This window comes from Barbatula barbatula, assembly GCF_947034865.1.
Source record: "Barbatula barbatula genome assembly, chromosome: 3".
Classification (NCBI taxonomy): Eukaryota; Metazoa; Chordata; class Actinopteri; order Cypriniformes; family Nemacheilidae; genus Barbatula; species Barbatula barbatula.
In genome coordinates, this window is record NC_136764.1 from 18,648,600 (window position 1) to 18,666,848 (window position 18,249).

The 18,249-nt window shown below is 37.1% G+C and overlaps 2 protein-coding genes across 3 annotated transcripts; both read left to right on the forward strand.

Moving 5' to 3' along the window:
- The first annotated feature begins 803 nt into the window (after positions 1-803).
- On the forward strand, positions 804-9,736 carry oxsr1a (oxidative stress responsive kinase 1a). The gene is made up of 18 exons (XM_079453756.1): positions 804-1,138; positions 1,998-2,110; positions 2,749-2,857; positions 2,967-3,108; positions 4,106-4,161; positions 4,457-4,566; positions 4,648-4,749; positions 4,913-5,046; positions 5,129-5,177; positions 5,662-5,727; positions 5,862-5,984; positions 6,065-6,103; positions 6,179-6,292; positions 6,991-7,064; positions 7,180-7,232; positions 7,356-7,424; positions 7,527-7,591; positions 7,768-9,736. Exons 1-18 carry the CDS (start codon positions 1,069-1,071, stop codon positions 7,840-7,842), a joined length of 1,563 nt encoding a protein of 520 aa, XP_079309882.1. The 5' UTR covers positions 804-1,068; the 3' UTR covers positions 7,843-9,736.
- A 1,911-nt stretch (positions 9,737-11,647) lies between these two features.
- On the forward strand, positions 11,648-18,248 carry slc22a13a (solute carrier family 22 member 13a). Of its 2 annotated transcripts, XM_079452750.1 has the most exons (10): positions 11,650-12,181; positions 12,291-12,394; positions 12,604-12,758; positions 12,969-13,137; positions 13,998-14,118; positions 14,195-14,289; positions 16,183-16,397; positions 16,476-16,584; positions 16,665-16,871; positions 18,013-18,248. In XM_079452750.1, the coding sequence occupies exons 1-10, from the start codon at positions 11,753-11,755 to the stop codon at positions 18,065-18,067; spliced, it is 1,659 nt and encodes a 552-aa protein (XP_079308876.1). In that variant the 5' UTR covers positions 11,650-11,752; the 3' UTR covers positions 18,068-18,248. The 2 variants fall into 2 exon arrangements, with proteins under 2 accessions (XP_079308875.1, XP_079308876.1); XM_079452749.1 differs by lacking the exon at positions 18,013-18,248 and having other exon boundaries at positions 11,648-12,181; positions 16,665-17,110.
- Position 18,249: the final 1 nt, after the last annotated feature.

Below are 18,249 nucleotides of genomic sequence, written 5' to 3' on the forward strand. Positions count from 1 at the left end.
AATAAGGTATTTTCTTCTCTTTTCACTGCCTAGAACGTGTTATCAATGAGATTTTAGGTCTGTTTCTTGTTGGGAATTTGCTAATCTTTCGTCAAAAAAATGTGGGTGTAAAACTGTACCACTAAATTAACATGGAAAGTCCCTTCCTGCTAAAAAGCAACAGTTGTGATTCGATTGCAAAAAAATCACCAAATTGCCACCCTCATACATTTTCGGTGGGCTATTTATATATTGATTGTAAAAGGTTTCAAGTAATAAGGAAAGTTGTCAAAAATATTTATTTATATATAGGACATTACAGTGTAAGGGGGAAATACATGTGGATTCTATGGGAAAGATTTAGACATTAATAGACAAACATGAGCTTTGTGACAAACAACAATAAATAACAATAAATATATTTATTTTAAGATACGTTTAATAATTTCTTAATCCAAAATGATTAAGCGACTTAAAACATTAAATAAAAATACTAAAAATGGTCTTTAACAGTTACCAAACAAAAATCGTTTATGTAAAATATAATAGAAAATTGAAAACATTACAATATCTATATTATTATATAATATTGTATGATATTTTAATAAACCCCTTATGAATATCTTTTTAGTTCAACCAATGTTATTGACCCAGATAATTATATAACAAAATAGTCCCTTGAGAGTGATAATGTATAAGAACAAAATGTGAAATTGACTTGATTGCAAGGATATGACAGCATACCAGCATCAAACTCAAAAAGTGTTTGTTGTACAGTAAAGAGATCCACAGATTTTACCAAGCGTGATGTACACGTTTATTGCGATGTTATCTGAATAACCGGTAGGTGGCGTACCGCCGCATCACATTAGTCGCCTCCAAGATTTTGACACGAGGAAGAACGTTTTCCGCCTTAGGCGGGGTCATCATCTTTCCTGGCAAAGTTTGGCTGCTAAAATTGTCAGAGATCGGCAAAATCGAGCGAGTATTATACCCGGCAATCCGTTTTCTAACCGGATCGATCTGAATAGTTTCGCAGCTGTATAAGTGAGCAGTGTAACGTACGGCGGACGTTATCTGACTACAGTCATGTCCGAGGACCAGAGCTCTCAACCTTGGTCTATCGACAAGGATGACTACGAGCTACAGGAGGTGATCGGTGAGCTAGCTCTTACCACACATCAATGTCTTGATCACATGAGGATGATAAAATTACGAAGAGCAAGATGTCTGTCCTCGCATCTCTGGGGGTCGATTGGTCTCTGTTATTACATTTCAGATCTCCATCAGTAATAGTCTCAGCGTCTGTTTTCACGGCGCTAGCCTTGCTAACTAGCCACCCGAGATGCCAACAGGCTGTGATGTTTGCAGACCGCGACCGATTTATTTATTGACTAGTTTTGTAATGCTAACATGTGATGCAAATCAAATATAAGGTCACTTATTGTCCAAGGGACCATTAAAGTTGATATATTGTGTGCTGGCTAGCAAGACGCTTTGGTGATCGTGACTGAAAGTCTGTATCTGGTTTGAAGGCTGAAGTAAGACACCGTTAATGCTAATAGACTGTTAACTAGATTGTGGTATAATGCAAAGGCTTTGATTATTGTCATAAATGGCTTTGATGTGACAGGATATTTGTGTTATAAAGTAAGCATAGTTTAACTATGGTATCTGTAGTAAAACGGTGGTAATGCAAAAAGTAATCTGAAAAAAACTTTTGATAATAAATGATATACCAATAGACTCGTATTTAATATTTAGAAATTCCCTGAAATATGAATATTATACAGGTTTATATTTGTCATCTTAATGTGTTTAAGTAATATCAATGTAAAACATGGGAAACAAATGAAGGCGTGATGTTTAAAATACCATAACCTTTTCTCATATATAGTGGATGCTGTGGCTTCCTGCATCTGTCATGCTACCTCATTCCTTCGATTTTTCCAATTTATTTCACTGCATTTGTCAATAGCACCAGGATTTGGTTTATATTGTAATTTTGTGTTAACCAGGGAGCGGAGCGACAGCAGTGGTCCAGGCCGTATATTGCAAACCCAGGAAAGAGAAAGTGGCAGTTAAACGCATCAATCTTGAGAAATGCCAGACCAGCATGGACGAGCTCCTGGTAATATCTGCTTACTGATCACATAATAAGACACTACACCAATTGGTATTTTTTTACTCTGGACATTCTGCTTCAACCTGTTATTTATTGAGGGCAGTTAGTTGTCTGTGTTCTTCAGAAGGATAATGTGTCATTAAAAGTGAGATGAACAATCACGCTCAATCGATCACCCAAACATTTCTAAGTGTTAGTGTGTGATTTACATGAATGCCAGGTTTAACCTAAGAGGTCTGCAGTGTTTACCTCGGTGAATGATCGTTTAGCCAAATGGCAGGGTCATGATGTAATTTATGTCATGGGAAAGGCAACATGTCTGTCAATCAGAGAAGGATTAAACTGGCAAAGACACGAGAAAAAAGAAATCTGGACTGATTGCACCATAGATCTGAGTTTGACAGAGCCTGTCTCAGATGTAGTTTTGCTGTACGTGTTCAAAAGTATTTTCTTCTGTGTTAAAAGTGTCTTTTCTATCACCGGCATCATCAATGGCCACATCTTGAAATGATTCGATGCTAAAAAGTGGTGGTTGAGCAACCTTGAGCAATAAAAATAGGACTTTTATTTATTCACTAACACTGCCTTTCAAAAACTGCAGGTTTTTACTGCTTTCTAACATTATTTTTACCTGCTTTGTTTAGAAAGAGATCCAGGCAATGAGTCAGTGCCATCACCCAAATATTGTGTCTTATTACACCTCCTTTGTGGTCAAGGATGAGCTCTGGCTGGCCATGAAGTTGCTCAGTGGTGGTTAGTTTGTTCATCTGTATTATGACTTTAAATGCATTCATGCCTTGAATAAAGGAGTTTTTTTTAAAGTGCTACACAATACAAAATCCTTCCACTCATATGCTTTCAGGTTCAGTTCTTGATTTTATAAAGTACATAATTTCCAAAGGAGAGCATAAATCGGGTGTCATGGATGAATCCAGCATTGCCACTATATTAAAAGAAGTGCTTGAGGGTCTGGATTATCTGCACAAAAACGGTCAGATTCACAGGTATGTGTATATGTCAACAATACATAAAAAAATGTCATGGTAATATTTAATAAGGAAATAAACCATTAGATGCTTGCTATTTAGAACCAATAACCACTTTAAAAACGGATCTTTAATAAAGACTAAAAGATCAGGTAACATGCTATGTCATGTATTCCGACTACTTTACACTGTTGAATTTTCATGCTTAACATGGTCAACTTGTTAAAAAATTAGTTGGAGGCAAGACGTAATATTTATGTGCTCAAAGTTGTTTCGGAAAGATTTTTATATCCTTTTATTAGGCAGTTCTCCCAGAAAAGCACGCCCACAGCAAGGCGAAATAAATAGCCGGCCCACGCACCAACCGACGAGCGATAGAAAGAACCGCTTATCAAGATTGGCTACGCTGTGGTCCTGCAGCTGCAGCTCGTTACTCGCGATAGTGAGAGAAGTTGAGCTGTGTTTGTTTGTCCATGGCATTTCAGTGATGGAAGCTATATAAACAGTGGATATAACACTGGATTTGAAACTGATAGATGGCGCAGTCCCAGTGCTAAAAGATACCGGACATGAACTGCACGCGATAAATCAAACTAAATCATATGTGGTCAATGAGCTGAGTGCGTATGTGCATTATGTAAAAAAGCACGCAGGGAGTTAATGCGATGACGTATTGTGTGCTTGTGATGTAGTTCCGTCCCACTGCCTGCCTCCAGCAGCTCATCTTTTTCCAGAAATGATCGTACAGCTGTATATCTCTTTTATAAATTTGATCAAACTAAATACTCTTTGAGGATACAACGTACGCAATACTACTGTATAGGTACTCAAGGTTAATATGAGATTGGCAGAAACTGCGTGTGTTACCCTATCTTGACAATGTAAAAGTTGTGGCCTCTGATGGCCATTTATAGTCATTTTGTATAGTCAGAATTGTCTGTTTTGTGTTGGTTTTGCTTTGTTTTCATGTGTTTTGCTCTACTCAGTACATTGAAATGGACTATTTTCTGTACAGGGATGTGAAAGCTGGAAATATTCTTTTAGGAGAAGATGGCTCTGTTCAAATCGCAGGTGAAGTTTCACTATGTGCATCTTGGTAAATTTCTTCTGGTCTTATAAACAATCCTCCACAGTTTTGGGTTTGGAGAGGGAGTCATAGAGACCAGTATATTACTCAGTAACACACTGTTTACTTAAATCTAAGTAACGTGAACAGAAAATGTACTACTTTAACATGTAGTTACACTGTTACCCCTAACCATAACCTAAACCTTAATCCTAACCCAAACTTAATTTATTCCATGTATTTATATACATATAGTGGAAGCAGTGATTGATATGTTTTGTATTTTGTTTTTCCCTGAAGATTTTGGTGTCAGTGCCTTTTTAGCAACTGGCGGAGACATGACTAGAAACAAAGTAAGAAAGACATTTGTAGGAACTCCATGCTGGATGGCTCCAGAGGTCATGGAACAGGTTAGTGTTGTCCAGGTTTCTATTGCTACAGATTCATATATTTTGTAAACAAAATGAATATATTTTATTATGATTTTACAGGTCAGGGGATATGATTTTAAAGCTGATATTTGGAGTTTTGGGATAACTGCTATAGAGCTGGCGACCGGGGCTGCTCCATATCACAAATATCCTCCAATGAAGGTGAGCAGCAGGTTTCGGTTGGCACTCAGGAGGATCTGCTATTGAACTAGCAACATAAGTGTTTGAAGTCAATGATGTTTAAAGTCAAGTGACCCCTGCTAGTTTTCATAAGATCTTCTTGTCTCGTCTTCTTGTCTCATTCTTTCTTTTTTTGGTGCCATAGGTCCTCATGTTAACCCTTCAGAATGACCCTCCTTGTCTGGAGACCGGAGTTACAGATAAAGAGATGGTCAAAAAGTATGGAAAATCCTTCCGTAAGATGATCTCTTTGTGCCTTCAGAAGGATCCAGAAAAACGGTATGCTTTTAAAAGATACTTATTTTGCACCTGAACATTTTCTGTTGTGAATTCTTATTAACGTCACTTTTTCATGCAACAGGCCCACTGCTGCTGAGCTTTTAAAACACAAGTTCTTTACTAAAGCCAAGGTGAGATACTGCATCCTACTGTTTCACAAAGAATGTCTGGGCTACAGCTGGACTAGTAGTTAAATGTTGCCATAATGTAAGCACACAAAAGTCGTTCTGTGTAATGACTGCCTTCAGCGGGCCAGTTGTTATTTAGTTTGGCCGAAGCAGCAGACCTAAACATTCCCAAATCACCGGTCCAGCATGTCTGCTGTTCTGTAACAAACACATAGGATTAGAAAGGCCATTTCCTGTGCATGGGATATAGCCCACGCACTAACATGTGCAGCTGAGTTTTTATTCATAATGACTCTATGGCAGTGAATTCTGTATCAAGACTTTTCAAGTGTTTGTGTTTGCAGTTACATTGTTGCTCTTTAACTTTTTTGAATATGTTTGGATTTCATAGCAAAATCATTATAGAAATTGTGAAGCAATTGTTGAAATGTTACATTATGTTGACATTTTTTTAGTTGCAAAATATAATTCCACAATTCTTTCATAGAACAACGAATACTTGAAAGAAAAATTGCTGGAGAGGGCACCGACAATAGGAGAGCGATCAAGGAAGGTGGGTGTCAAAACGGCACACTGTTGTGTAATGTTTTAGTTTTAATGTTTGAGAAGGCATCAAAGAAACTCTGTATTGTAAGCTTATAGTCTTGTCTTCAAGTAGTCCATGTATGTTTTTATACATGCAAATAGGTGCGCAGGGTTCCTGGCTCCAGTGGGCGGCTCCACAAGACTGAAGATGGCGAGTGGGAATGGAGTGATGATGAGCTGGACGTGGAGAGCGAGGAAGGGAAGGCTGCAGTGGCCGCTTTACGGGTAAATGCGCGTCTGTCTTAATGTGGTGTTTGTAGATGTTTCGAAATCATGTCTTTCAATGTCTGTGTCTGTCTTTTTAGTCACCAAGAGTAAAGGAGGATGCCATGACAAATGCGGAGGTGAGAATTCAGTCCTGATCCCTATAACTGCTATTTTAGTGTGTTTACTGAATTTTGCGTCTGCTTGTATTGAAGATTTTCGCAGCAGATCCGTCAGGTTTTCTGCAGCCGGCACCTGCAGGGCAGTCCGAAGCATCACACAGCACAAGTGAAACCGCCACAATATCAATGTCCTCTCCAGCCCCACAGGTAGTTGTTTCTTCTATAGCTGCATTTCCATTACTTTTCAGATTGCGCAAATTGAAATTTTGCCCAATGGAAACACGTCAATTTTAAAAACACTCCCATTTATCATTTTACGTGAGGTGTTTTTCCAGAAAACTCAATAAGGGAATATTTTGCAAAACTGCAATGGAAACATTTTTGTCAGATTAACATAATTATTTTTTAAGATGCCGCCGTATGGTTGGGCTAGATTTCTCTTCACACTTCCTCTCAGTAGGTGGTGGTTTGCACCTTTAAAGCTGGTTCACAACCTGCCATAAAATCCAATGAAGTTTTGCATAAATTATTTACCTGTAAAGACAAAAATTCAGTCGCATTATATTGTTCAATGGAAATGCAAATCTGTAATGGAATCCCAGTTTATGTCACATAAGATGGGTTTCCATTACAGATTTGCAATGAGAACGACTCAACAATGGGACTTGGGTCATTATTTAAGTTTGAAGGCATAGTTTACAAATTATCAGTCATTTTTTCACTCATGCCTTTATAATTCCAAATCCATGCTTTTTGATATTAGATTTCTAATTTTATATCATACTTTGGTGTCGTCTTATTCACCTCTATAAGTAATAATGATCAACATTTTATAGTTGGTAAACCTTTTTTTCTTCAACTGTTTACCTTCTTACCTTCTCATTTTTTGTTGCATTGCCCCTCAGCAGGTTGTTGGAGGACCTACAACAGTGGGCCAGGACTCTGCCAAAATCCCCATCAGCCTGGTTCTAAGATTAAGGTATTTAGCATGATCAACTGAGATGATAACGGGCCCATATTTTATCAGAATACCTTGTGAAAGTGTTGCTTCAGCTCTTTCCCTTCTGGGTCATTCCTTGTTTGTCTCACAACAGGAATACAAAGAAGGAGCTGAACGATATCAGATTTGAGTTCATGCCAGGGAGAGGTGTGTGCAATTTAACTCTGCAAGATTAACTCTGTGTCTGCTTCTCTCCAATGTCATATTTGCCATAAATTCTAATCAGAAAGCTTGTAAAAGTGTGCATGATATAACACCCTCTTTATCTAGACACCGCTGATGGAGTTTCTCAGGAGCTTGTGTCTGCAGGACTGGTGGATGGGAGAGACTTAGTCATTGGTGAGTGTGTAAAATGAAAATATGACCAAGATCAAGTTGCTAATAAAAGACAAAACCAAATTATGGTTGAAATATTCTTATTTCTGTGTTTTAAAATTTTAGTTGCAGCCAACTTGCAGAAAATTGTTGATGATCCTCAGACTCACAGAAACGTCACTTTCAAGCTGGTATGTTTGTTTATTTCTGCTGAAAGCTTGTATCATTGTTCCGGGCTGTAGCTAGTTTTTTTGAGTTTTGCTCTGGGCCTCTTTAGAAATTTTTGTGGGTCCCTTTAGACCCACAGGACCCTAATATTGTTCCTAATATTGTTTTATATTTGGCACCATGTTTCTCTTCCATTTAGGCGTCAGGAGTGGACTGCTCCGAAATTCCAGACGACATTAAACTCATGGGATTCGCTCAGCTGAGTATAAGTTAAAGCCGTAGTATTACCAGCAACCGGAAAACACAGACTGTGCACGACAAATGGTGCATTGTAAATGCTTTCATTGGCCTGAAGAAACCACTACTGCCAAAGAAACAGAAGAAACCTGACTACACATAGGATTAACAAATGTTAAATAGGACTGCATCCGAGTTCATAGGAGCGCACTTCAAATGTTTACAGTATTCATGTATGTTTTTTCTCTCTGTTACTTTAAACATTTGCACAATCTGAACCAACTCCTAATACTGGTAGATGTCAAAAGAATGCCTTACTTTAGTACTACTGAATTGTAGGTAGACAGTAGCTGTGAAACGAATGAGTGACTGTCTCCGGGGAGAGTGTCATTGAAGAACATTTCAGACAGACAGCATCTCGACACACTTCTGTATAGTCAGTTGTTCTGCAAGCCACTCGCCGATGTGATCGGTCATTTTGTAGCTATGAAGTTCAAATTGTCCTGTAACCATGAGAGCCACGTCACCAACTCCGTCACCTTTAAACGTGTCCAGACACACCTGTGCACCCACATGCATTTCCGTAGCTCTCGCTATAGTGATGCATTCCCATTTTCTTTGCATAATGCCAGATTGCATGAATGATTTTGTCTCATAGAAGATATGCTGATCATTTTGCTCTCATTAACTTATGATCAATGGGCCCTCTAAGAAAACCTCCAAGACTTTGTCTCGTAAAGGAAAAACATTAAGAGAAATGAAAGTTTATAATTTCACACATACAGTAGCAGATGTTTTAATTCTCTATATGCATTTTCTTTATAAATTGAACATAATTTTGCAGTTTAATTTACATGCATATCAGTTAAGTATAGTGGCGGCTCTTTCAATAGTGTTACAAAACTTCACATTGCGTGAAGGAAATATCGGTGCATGTAACCCAGCAAATCTGAACTGTGTTGAAGGATTTTAAATAGAAGTATTAAGCAGAAAAGAAGAAAACCAGAGTGATACTGGTAGATGAATTCCATGACATTGGAATGGATCATTTTGGAACTTTAAATTCTAGTAAAAAGCTTATGAAGGATAATCTCAGCAAAATAAAACGAGTGCATGGAAATAAATGACATAACGTTGTGTAGAAGATAAAAAAGATGTTGAATGATATTGGTTTCTTCAGCAGTAAAGAGCTTTACAGCCATGTCCCCCTCACGGACCAACACAAAACTAAAGACAAGAGTAACTTTAGTTTGTCTTTTTGTGTCCCTGTAAATATTATAAGTCTGTTGCACCTTCCTGCTTAATATCATCGTCCTCACATGTAGACTGAAAACTGACTTCATTTGTATATAGACAGAACATGTGTTCACATGTTTTTTTATTTCTCCCCCAAACAAAAGGAACATTGTCATTATTGCCTCTGGTTTTCTGGGGGCCAATAACAGTTTTTATCTTTTGCTGGGTTTGTTTTTGTCTCAAGGTTACAGTTTCATTTTCTTTTAGATTGTTTAGATTGCACTGTCTATTTAAAGGTGGTTTTAAACTCATGAGTTACTCAGTCTCAGTTACCTTCGCACATGTGTGTGTCTGTGGAATTGACTTGATGTGAGTTGAATTCTCAAAACAATGAATGTCGGTGGGTCTCTGAGTACTTGATAGCAAAACATTTTCCTCCTCTTGAAGTTCGAAGACATTGCTAGAGCAGTTTGGAGGGATTCTTCTTAATAATAATAGGCAAGGCAAGTTTATTTGTATAGCACATTTCATACACAATGGCAATTCAAAGTGCTTTACATAGAAGAAATTAAAAATATCCATTTGATAAAACAGTTAAGAAGTAAGAAAAATAAAAGTAACCAGTTAAGAATAAAAAATAAAATAACATAGTTTAGAAGAAATAAGAAAAAGAAAAATTAACAAGTTAGGAATACAAATAATATAAAATATAGTTTCGAATAGATAATAAATAAAATAAAGTACAGCACAAACAGTCGGACGGTCAGAGGCACAGTGCACATTAATCAAATGCAAAGTTAAACAGATGTGTTTTGAGTCTGGATTTGAATGTGACTACTGTGGAAGCTGGCTCCAGCTGCGGCTCGCATAATGGCTAAATGCAGACTCTCCTTGCTTGGAGAGAACCCTTGGTATTTCTAGCTGATGCGATCCTAATGACCTGAGTGTTCTTTTGGGTCTGTATTCAATGAGCATATCTGCAATGTATTGAGGTCCTAGGCCATTGAATGATTTATACACCAGTAATAAAACTTAAAATCTATCCTATATGTAACTGGTAGCCAGTGTAAGGACCTGAGGAATGGTGTGATATGATCATATTTTCTGGCTCTGCTCAGTATCCTTGCCGCAGCGTTCTGTATGAGCTGCATCTGTCTCATGGTCTTTTTGGGGAGGCCAGTAAGGACTCCATTACAATAATCCACCCTGCTGGTGATGAAAGCATGCACTAACTCTTGACTGGAAACAAAGCATCTAATTCTTGCAATATTTTTCAGATGATAGCATGCTGATTTAGTTATTGCTTTGACATGACTACAGAAGCTAAGGTCTGACTCTAGAGACACACCGAGATTCCTGACTTCCTATTTACGGTTGAGTAAATAATGAAAGAATTTTCATTTTTGGGTGACCTATCCCTCTAAGCAGATAGTCAAACTCAATTATTTCCCACATGCAAAACAGAAATGCCTTCTGACCTTTCATCATGTTGTAGCATCTTTATCTCATTATCATTTTCACATTCACCTCTGTAGTAGTGAGATAACAGTAGGATTTATTTTGTCATGTGAGCAGGTGGTTGGCTGTCCTTTCTAGTATTAGGAAGTAATTCAACTGAGCACTTTGAAAATGAAAATTGTATGCTAGTTTCCTTAAAAGCACCTCAAAAGATGTATAAACTGTTTTGACTTCATATTAAGATATCAGCCTTATTGAAGAAAGCTGATCTCTTTAGAATACACGTTTAATAGTCTTTTGTGGTGATGTTTGTGTTTTATCAGGTGAGTTATCTTGAGATCATTTCACTTTCTCTCTTCACACCAAGCGAATTAATGCAGCTATTTCAATAAGGGTTTAGCTATACATAATTCATTGAAATGTTTAAACGGCTTTGGCAGTTTTAGCGTTTTACTTTGTTTGGTGTTTGTAAGGAATGGTCTGTCACAGCACAGCAGCAATGGAGGTATTACAGTCACACGATATGTTGTGTTAAGGAGAATGGTAGGTAATGGTATAGTATTTCACATTTTGGGGTTTTGGTGCATGTGTATTCAATTATTTTTAATAATAATCAATAAAGAATGAAACATTGAAAATTTCCCTGCAAGCTTGTGTGAATATAACTATACATTTGAATGGGACTTGGTACATTATTAAAGTTCATCATAATCTCCGTAGACTTGTCTGGCGCAAGTTTATTGTTGACATTGTTATAAAGATTAATGATACAGCGCTCTTTTGAATTGCTCAACAATGTTTATTATGCTGCTTTTGAGTTTCTGTTAAAAAATAACTTTCATTTGCAAGTGTGATGATAGAATGAGTATGCAGAAAATACAAGTTATATAGTATATAGTAAATAAGTTTTATCATAAAATTCACACATATGTGCAGCATGTTACATTTTTCATGATTACTTAATTTACTTATTAATTAATAATAATTGTATAAATACATTAGGAATTATATACAATTCAATGTTAGAATAAGATGTTTACACACAGTCAATATACTAGCAATAGGACTGACATTCTGCAAGGTGCATGTAAACCTATGACCCAACTGTATATTGACCAAAAGTTCAGCTTTGGCAGAAATGAGAAGACTTTTTACCACAATACTTTGAACATTGCTCTACATGATGCTCTGACCTATTCACATGGTCATGCAGTTAAACATTAATTTGATGTTAATTTAATGTAACCACCCACATGCTTTCTTGCCTTTATACAGTGACCACTCACCTGTGCTTTCTGTCAATCACTATGGCTGATTTTGGGGAGATTCTTGAAGCTATAGGAGGCTTCGGGCTTTTCCAAAAGCTTCTTCTTTTTGCACTGTGCTTCCCGAACCTCATACTGCCTTTTCATTTTTCCAGTGTCCTCTTTTACAATGCCAACACCCGCCACCGCTGCAACACTGACTGGATTCTACAGGTGGGTCCAAATTTGACAAAGGAAGAGCAGCTTCACCTGACTGTACCCATGCTCGAGGATGGTTCCTTTAGTCCTTGTCTGATGTACAAACCCGTGGAGTGGAATCTCAGTGCTATACAGGATTATGGCTTGAATGAAACTACTGCTTGCATTGATGGATGGGTTCACAATGATACTATGTACGACTCAACTATTGTCACAGACGTAAGTTCAACAAGTAATGAGCTGTTTTAAATCGTAACTTTAATTGACTTGTGTAGTTTAGTTTAATATATTGATGAAGCCTGTTTGTTTATTTCAATTTGTTTTACAGTTTGATCTTGTTTGTGGCAATGCAAATTCACTTAGGGTTGCACAAACAGTATTAATGGCTGGAATACTAGTTGGAGGTCTGCTCTTTGGCCCTCTTTCAGAATCGTAAGTGTTAAAAAATGTATTTGATGCTTTTCTGAATGCACTTTCTAAAACACGCGCAAAATATTGATTTCTTCACATTAAACTGAATATTAGACCTGGAATTACATTTGTGCTATTCACATTTTTGCACATCTCTAAAAGTTACTCATTTAACGTTCAATGAGAAAAAGTTTCAAGACTTTTTAGAAATCTAACTTGTTAAATTGCAGGTTGGGACGCAAACGGGCCACACAGATTCCTGTGGTGCTAATGCTCATTTTCACAGTGGTGAATGGACTCGCTCCTTACTTTTACATCTATGTCATATCCCAGTTTATTGTTGGTATCTCCTATGGAGGATTTCGGATCAACTGTGTTATCCTTGGTATGTTACATAAATCATTATTTACTGTAAATTACATCGTGCTGGCTATCAGCAGACGGACGTATGCATATTAATGTCAAACAAAGAACACTTGACAACCGCCTTTTTTGTTTTTGTTTTAGTGTAATCATAAAACTATAGTGTTGTGTGACTATAAAGCACAGCTCTGTAATTTCTGTCTTTATCATCATGACTTTGTGTTTGTTGTAGCCACTGAGTGGACTGGAATCGCTCAGAGATCCTATGGATCCTGTTTTAGTCAGGTACTGTCGTCTCTGGGACAGGTCGTGTTTCTTGCCCTCATATATTACCTCAGGGACTGGAGAATGTGCCAGTTTATAATGGCCGGTCCGATTGGATTTGTGGTCCTCTACATATGGTATGTGAGTTTTTTAGAAAACGTAGTTAGTTTAAGGAATAGTTCACCCAAAATGAAAATTCTCTCATATATTACTCACACTCCCACTCAACAAGAATCGTTTTGGATTCGCATGTCTACTGACTAGTTTTAAAATTCCAGAATTATGGATGTGACATTTTGAGTTAAAACTCAAAAATGTCTCAGAAATGAATTTATTACTAATATATTGAATCATCTGTTTATATTTTATTAAATCCCTAATGACAGAGTTCACATCAGGAAAATATCAGTTTATCCATACGAGAGTTTTTTTATAAGAGACAAAAAATAAATGCAGGATGTGACAAAAAAGGATGCTGAAAGACAGTAATGTTGGATTTCTGTGAATTAAAATGCACAAACCGGAAGCAATAAAACGTAATAAATGGAAAAGGAATGGCTCTTAGAACATACAATTTCATTTAATTTTTTATGTGCCCAATTATGAGCAAGATGGAACGTTATGAATGTGACACTTCACTTACAAGTCAATGGATAGTCATGCTTGAGAAATAAAAATAGAGAGAAACTTCACATGGGTACTAAAACCACCAGATTTTCATATCTGATCTATTAGTATGATGAAAACGTCTGGTAAAAACTAATTTAGCACTCTTATTAGTTTTAATTTTGAAAATGTAACAAAGCATTAAATGTTCTCTCCCTCAGGTCTATGTTTGTGACCTATATGTATAAAAGAAGAAATGAGTGAATTATTCCTTTACCTTTTTGTTATTTATTCACATTAATGCAGTGGTGTAATTTTACAAGATATTAATTGACACTGTTTGTTCTGAGTAGTGAAGTAAACACTGTATTTGATGTGTATACTGATATAGGTTGATTCCAGAATCTGCTAGGTGGCTTCTTGACCGTGGTAGAACTGAAGATGCGAAAGTGCTCATTCAGAAGGCAGCTAAGATCAACAAATCCACGATTCCTGATTCATTAATGGCGAAGGTGATGTGATTTATAATCAAGACAACATGATAGATGCATCTCAACTGAATATGCATCTCATTGTTTGATGTTGTAGGTCCTATCAGAAAAGCCTGCTGAAAGAAAGGGGATAAAAACCCTTTTTGCTTCACCTGTACTCAGAAAATATTTTATAATTATTAGCTTTGCGTGGTGAGTTCATTTTGCAAGCAGTTTTAACATTTTAAATAAATGATTTTTTTTACATAAATCATCCTACATAATGTAGATAGTCATGGGCAAAATTGTTGGCACCTCTGAAACTTTTCCAGAAAAATCAAGTATTTCTCACAGAACAGTATTGCATTAACACATGTTTTGCTATACACATGTTTATTCCCTTTGTGTGTATTGTAACAAAACAAAAAGATGGAGGGATAAAAGCTAATTTGACATAATCTCACACAAAACTGCCAAAGTGGCCTGGACAAAATTATTGGTTCCCTTAACTTAATATTTGTTTGCACACCCTTTGGAACAAATAACTGAAATCAATCGCTTCCTATAACCATCAATAAAATTCTCTCACCCGGAATTTTGGACCACTCTTCCTTTGCAAACTGCTCCAGGTCTCTCATTTTGGAAGGGCGCCTTTTCCCAACAGCAATTTTAAGATCTCTCCACAGGTGTTCAATGTGATTTAGATCTGGACTCATTGCTGGCCACTTCAGAACTCTCCACAATTTGTTGCCATCCATTTCTGGGTGCTTTTTGTAGTATGTTTGGGGTCATTGTCCTGCTAGAAGACCTACGATCTTGGACGCAAACCCAGCTTTCTGAGACTGGGCCCTGCACTGCGACACAAAATCCTTTGGTAATCCTCAGATTTAATTATGCTTTGCACACAGTCAAGGCACACAGTGCCAGAGGCAGCAAAACAACCCCAAAACATCTTTGAACCTGCACCATATTTGACTGTAGGTACTGTGTTCTTTTTTTGTAGGCCTCATTCCGTTTTCGGTAAACAGTAAAATGATGTGCTTTACTAAAAATGTTGGCTTACTCAAGTGCATTTTGTAGTCTTGCTTTTTTATGTCTCTGTGTCAGCAGTGGGGTCCTCCTGGGTCTCCTGCAATAGCATGTCATTTCATTTAAATGTTGAAGGATAGTTAGACACTGATGCACCCTGAGCCTGCAGGACAACTTGAATTGCTTTGGAACTTGTTTGGGGCTGCTTATCCACCATCCGGACTATCCTGCGTTGCAGCCTTTCATCAATTTTTCTCTTCCGTCCACGTCCAGGGAGATTAGCTACAGTGCCATAAGTTGCAAACTGTGGACAAAGGAACATCTAGATCTCTGGAAATGGACTTGAAACCTTGAGATTGTTGATATTTTTCAAAATGCAAATGAAAAGATTGTGCAAAGACTAAGTCAACTTCTCTCCTTTTTTATCTGCTTTCAGGTGTGATTTTCATATTGCCCAGACCTGTTACTTGCCCCAGGCGAGTTTAAATGAGCATCACATGCTTGCAACAATCTTATTTATCCACAATTTTGAAAGGAGGCCAATCATTTTGTCAAGGTCATTTTTGGAGTTTTGTGTGACACTATGTCAAATTAGCTTTTTTCCTTCCTTTTTTTAGTTTTGTTCCAATACACACAAAGGGAATAAACATGTGTATAGCAAAACATGTGTTAATGCAATACTGTTCTGTGAGAAATACTTGATTTTTCTGGAAAAGTTTCAGGGGTGCCAACAATTTTGGCCATGACTTTAAGAACATCATGTGAATATATAACCTTGATATGAGTAAGACCATGTCAAAGATTGACATTTATGTTTAGGAAGCCTAGTTTTGTTTTTGTGCAAATTATAAAAAACAATTGAATATTTTATTTCAGGATTTAAATTAAATCCTTATACTGTATATACATGAAAATTAATGTATTGTATTTCGTAATCTGAGATATAGAAATTTACAGTGATAAAAACACACTACCTATTGTCACTTTTTTGGCTGTGACGACTTTGAGACTTTAGCGTGGATTTCACAGATTTCTGCATTTTCAAACATACATTTCGTTTGCGTTGTTAATATTCAGGGCGGCTTTAACCCAGGCATACTTCAGCCTCTCCCTGAATGTGGGGAAGTTTGGCCTTAATATTTTCCTCACTCAGCTCATATTTGGCCTCTCTGAGGTGCCTGTCCACTTTGTCTGCATGTGGTTGTTGGAAGCAGTTGGAAGGAAGGCATGTCTTATGGGAACCCTCATAGTGGGAGGCCTTTTCTGTATCCTGACTGTTGCAATTCCGCAAGGTAGTTCCTTGATATTATTTTGTTTATAAAGCCATATACAAGAATATAAAGTAATTTAAACAATGTAAAACTCTGCAGGCAATTACATAGCTGTCACTGCTCTTGCCACATTTGGAAGACTTCTCATGAACGGGGGAGGCAGTGTTGCCAACGTTTATATTCAAGAACTGTTTCCCACCTCTATCCGGTAGGCACAAGCACCAGTTTGTGCATGAATGAGACATTATTTTTAATGCAGTTATATAATAGCCACTTGTGTTTTTACAGTCAGACGACCACAGGACTGGGTGCCACAGCTGCACGAGTAGGAAGTTTGTTGTCTCCTGTTCTGGCCATGTTGGAGGTCTACCATTTTTCCATTCCCACTGTGGTGTTTAGCACCTTAACAATAACAAGTGGGGCATTGGTCTTCCTGCTTCCTGAGACCAGATGTACTGAACTGCCCGATTCCATAGAGGAGGCAGAAGGCAAACGGTATTTGTACTGTACTACTACTGCATTATGTTTTTTAAAGCTGTGGTTCTCAAGCTTTTTCGGTGTAAGGCCCCCTTTGGGTAGAATGAATTGCTTTATGATCCCCAAATATAAAATATTATCTTAAACTTAGAATTTTAATTAAACCAAAAACATATTTAGTTATACAATGCTGGAACATATTTTGGTTGGTGGTCTTATTTTTCTGATGTTTGATTGCATAAAATATATGATAAATTTCTATATTTCATTAAATGCCACTAAATCTGTGGCCCTCCTGGATCCAAGGGTCCCCCAGTTTGAGAACCACTGGTTTAAAGTAATGTTCTACATTTAAAGCTATTCCTATTACATTTGTTGTTGGGTGGTACCCTTAGGGGCAATTCACATTTCGCATCTAAAACCACATGGAAAACGCGAAATGACCCGCGGTGCGTGCGCGGGACTCTGAAAAGTTGAATTATTTCCATCGCAATGCGGGCACTGATGTGGCTACATTTAAAATAACGAACTTGTGCGCTCAAAAGACTCTAAATGTGAATCGCCCCTGAAAGTCCCCATGAACCGGAAGTTGCGATCGTTTTAACTTCCGTATTTTGACGCATTTACTAGTGAACCGAAATTTAAATTGAGAGAAAATAGTGGGTGTGACTTGTTTTTCAATGCGTATTGATTGGATGCATTATAAACGGAAGCATTACATAACTGAAGATTATAAGGGCTCAGGAATTTTAAAAAGAGAATGACCCACAATGGTAAGCCATTGACAATAAACACTGTAATATTTTCATTACAAATAGGAATTGTAATTTTTTATTTCACCGGGACTTTAAATGTTCCCTTTGGTGTTTTTTGGGTACATAATTGAACCCTAAGGACAAACCTGTTTTGTACCAGTTAAAAACGAGGGGTGCAAAACATTTAACTGTACCTTTGAACATTGTTGTTTTGTATACCTGTAAAGGTATAGAAAAAAACCTTAGGGTACCACCCCAACGACAGAAAAGGTACAGTTTAAAACCTTTTTTAGACAGCGTACTCTACCAATGTCACACATTTGATATTATCTGTATTTATTTGAGAGACATTTTTTTTTTAGTCAAAGGAAAATAATTCTATCTCTGTATTTTCCCCCAAAAAGGAAACCGAGGATGTCAGCTAAGGATACGGAAGAAGTCAATGCTACAAAGTTATAAGTCCTTAACTTGAAAGTTATAAGTCCTTAACTTGTGTGACTTGTGTTTTTGTTGTCTTATTTTCTATTAAATATATTTTTGTAGTGTTTTGATTTGTTGCTATTCATTTCCCATTTAACATTATGACAAGATTTATATAATCTGTGATGAAGCTTGTAAATATAAAACAATGCAGTCAACAT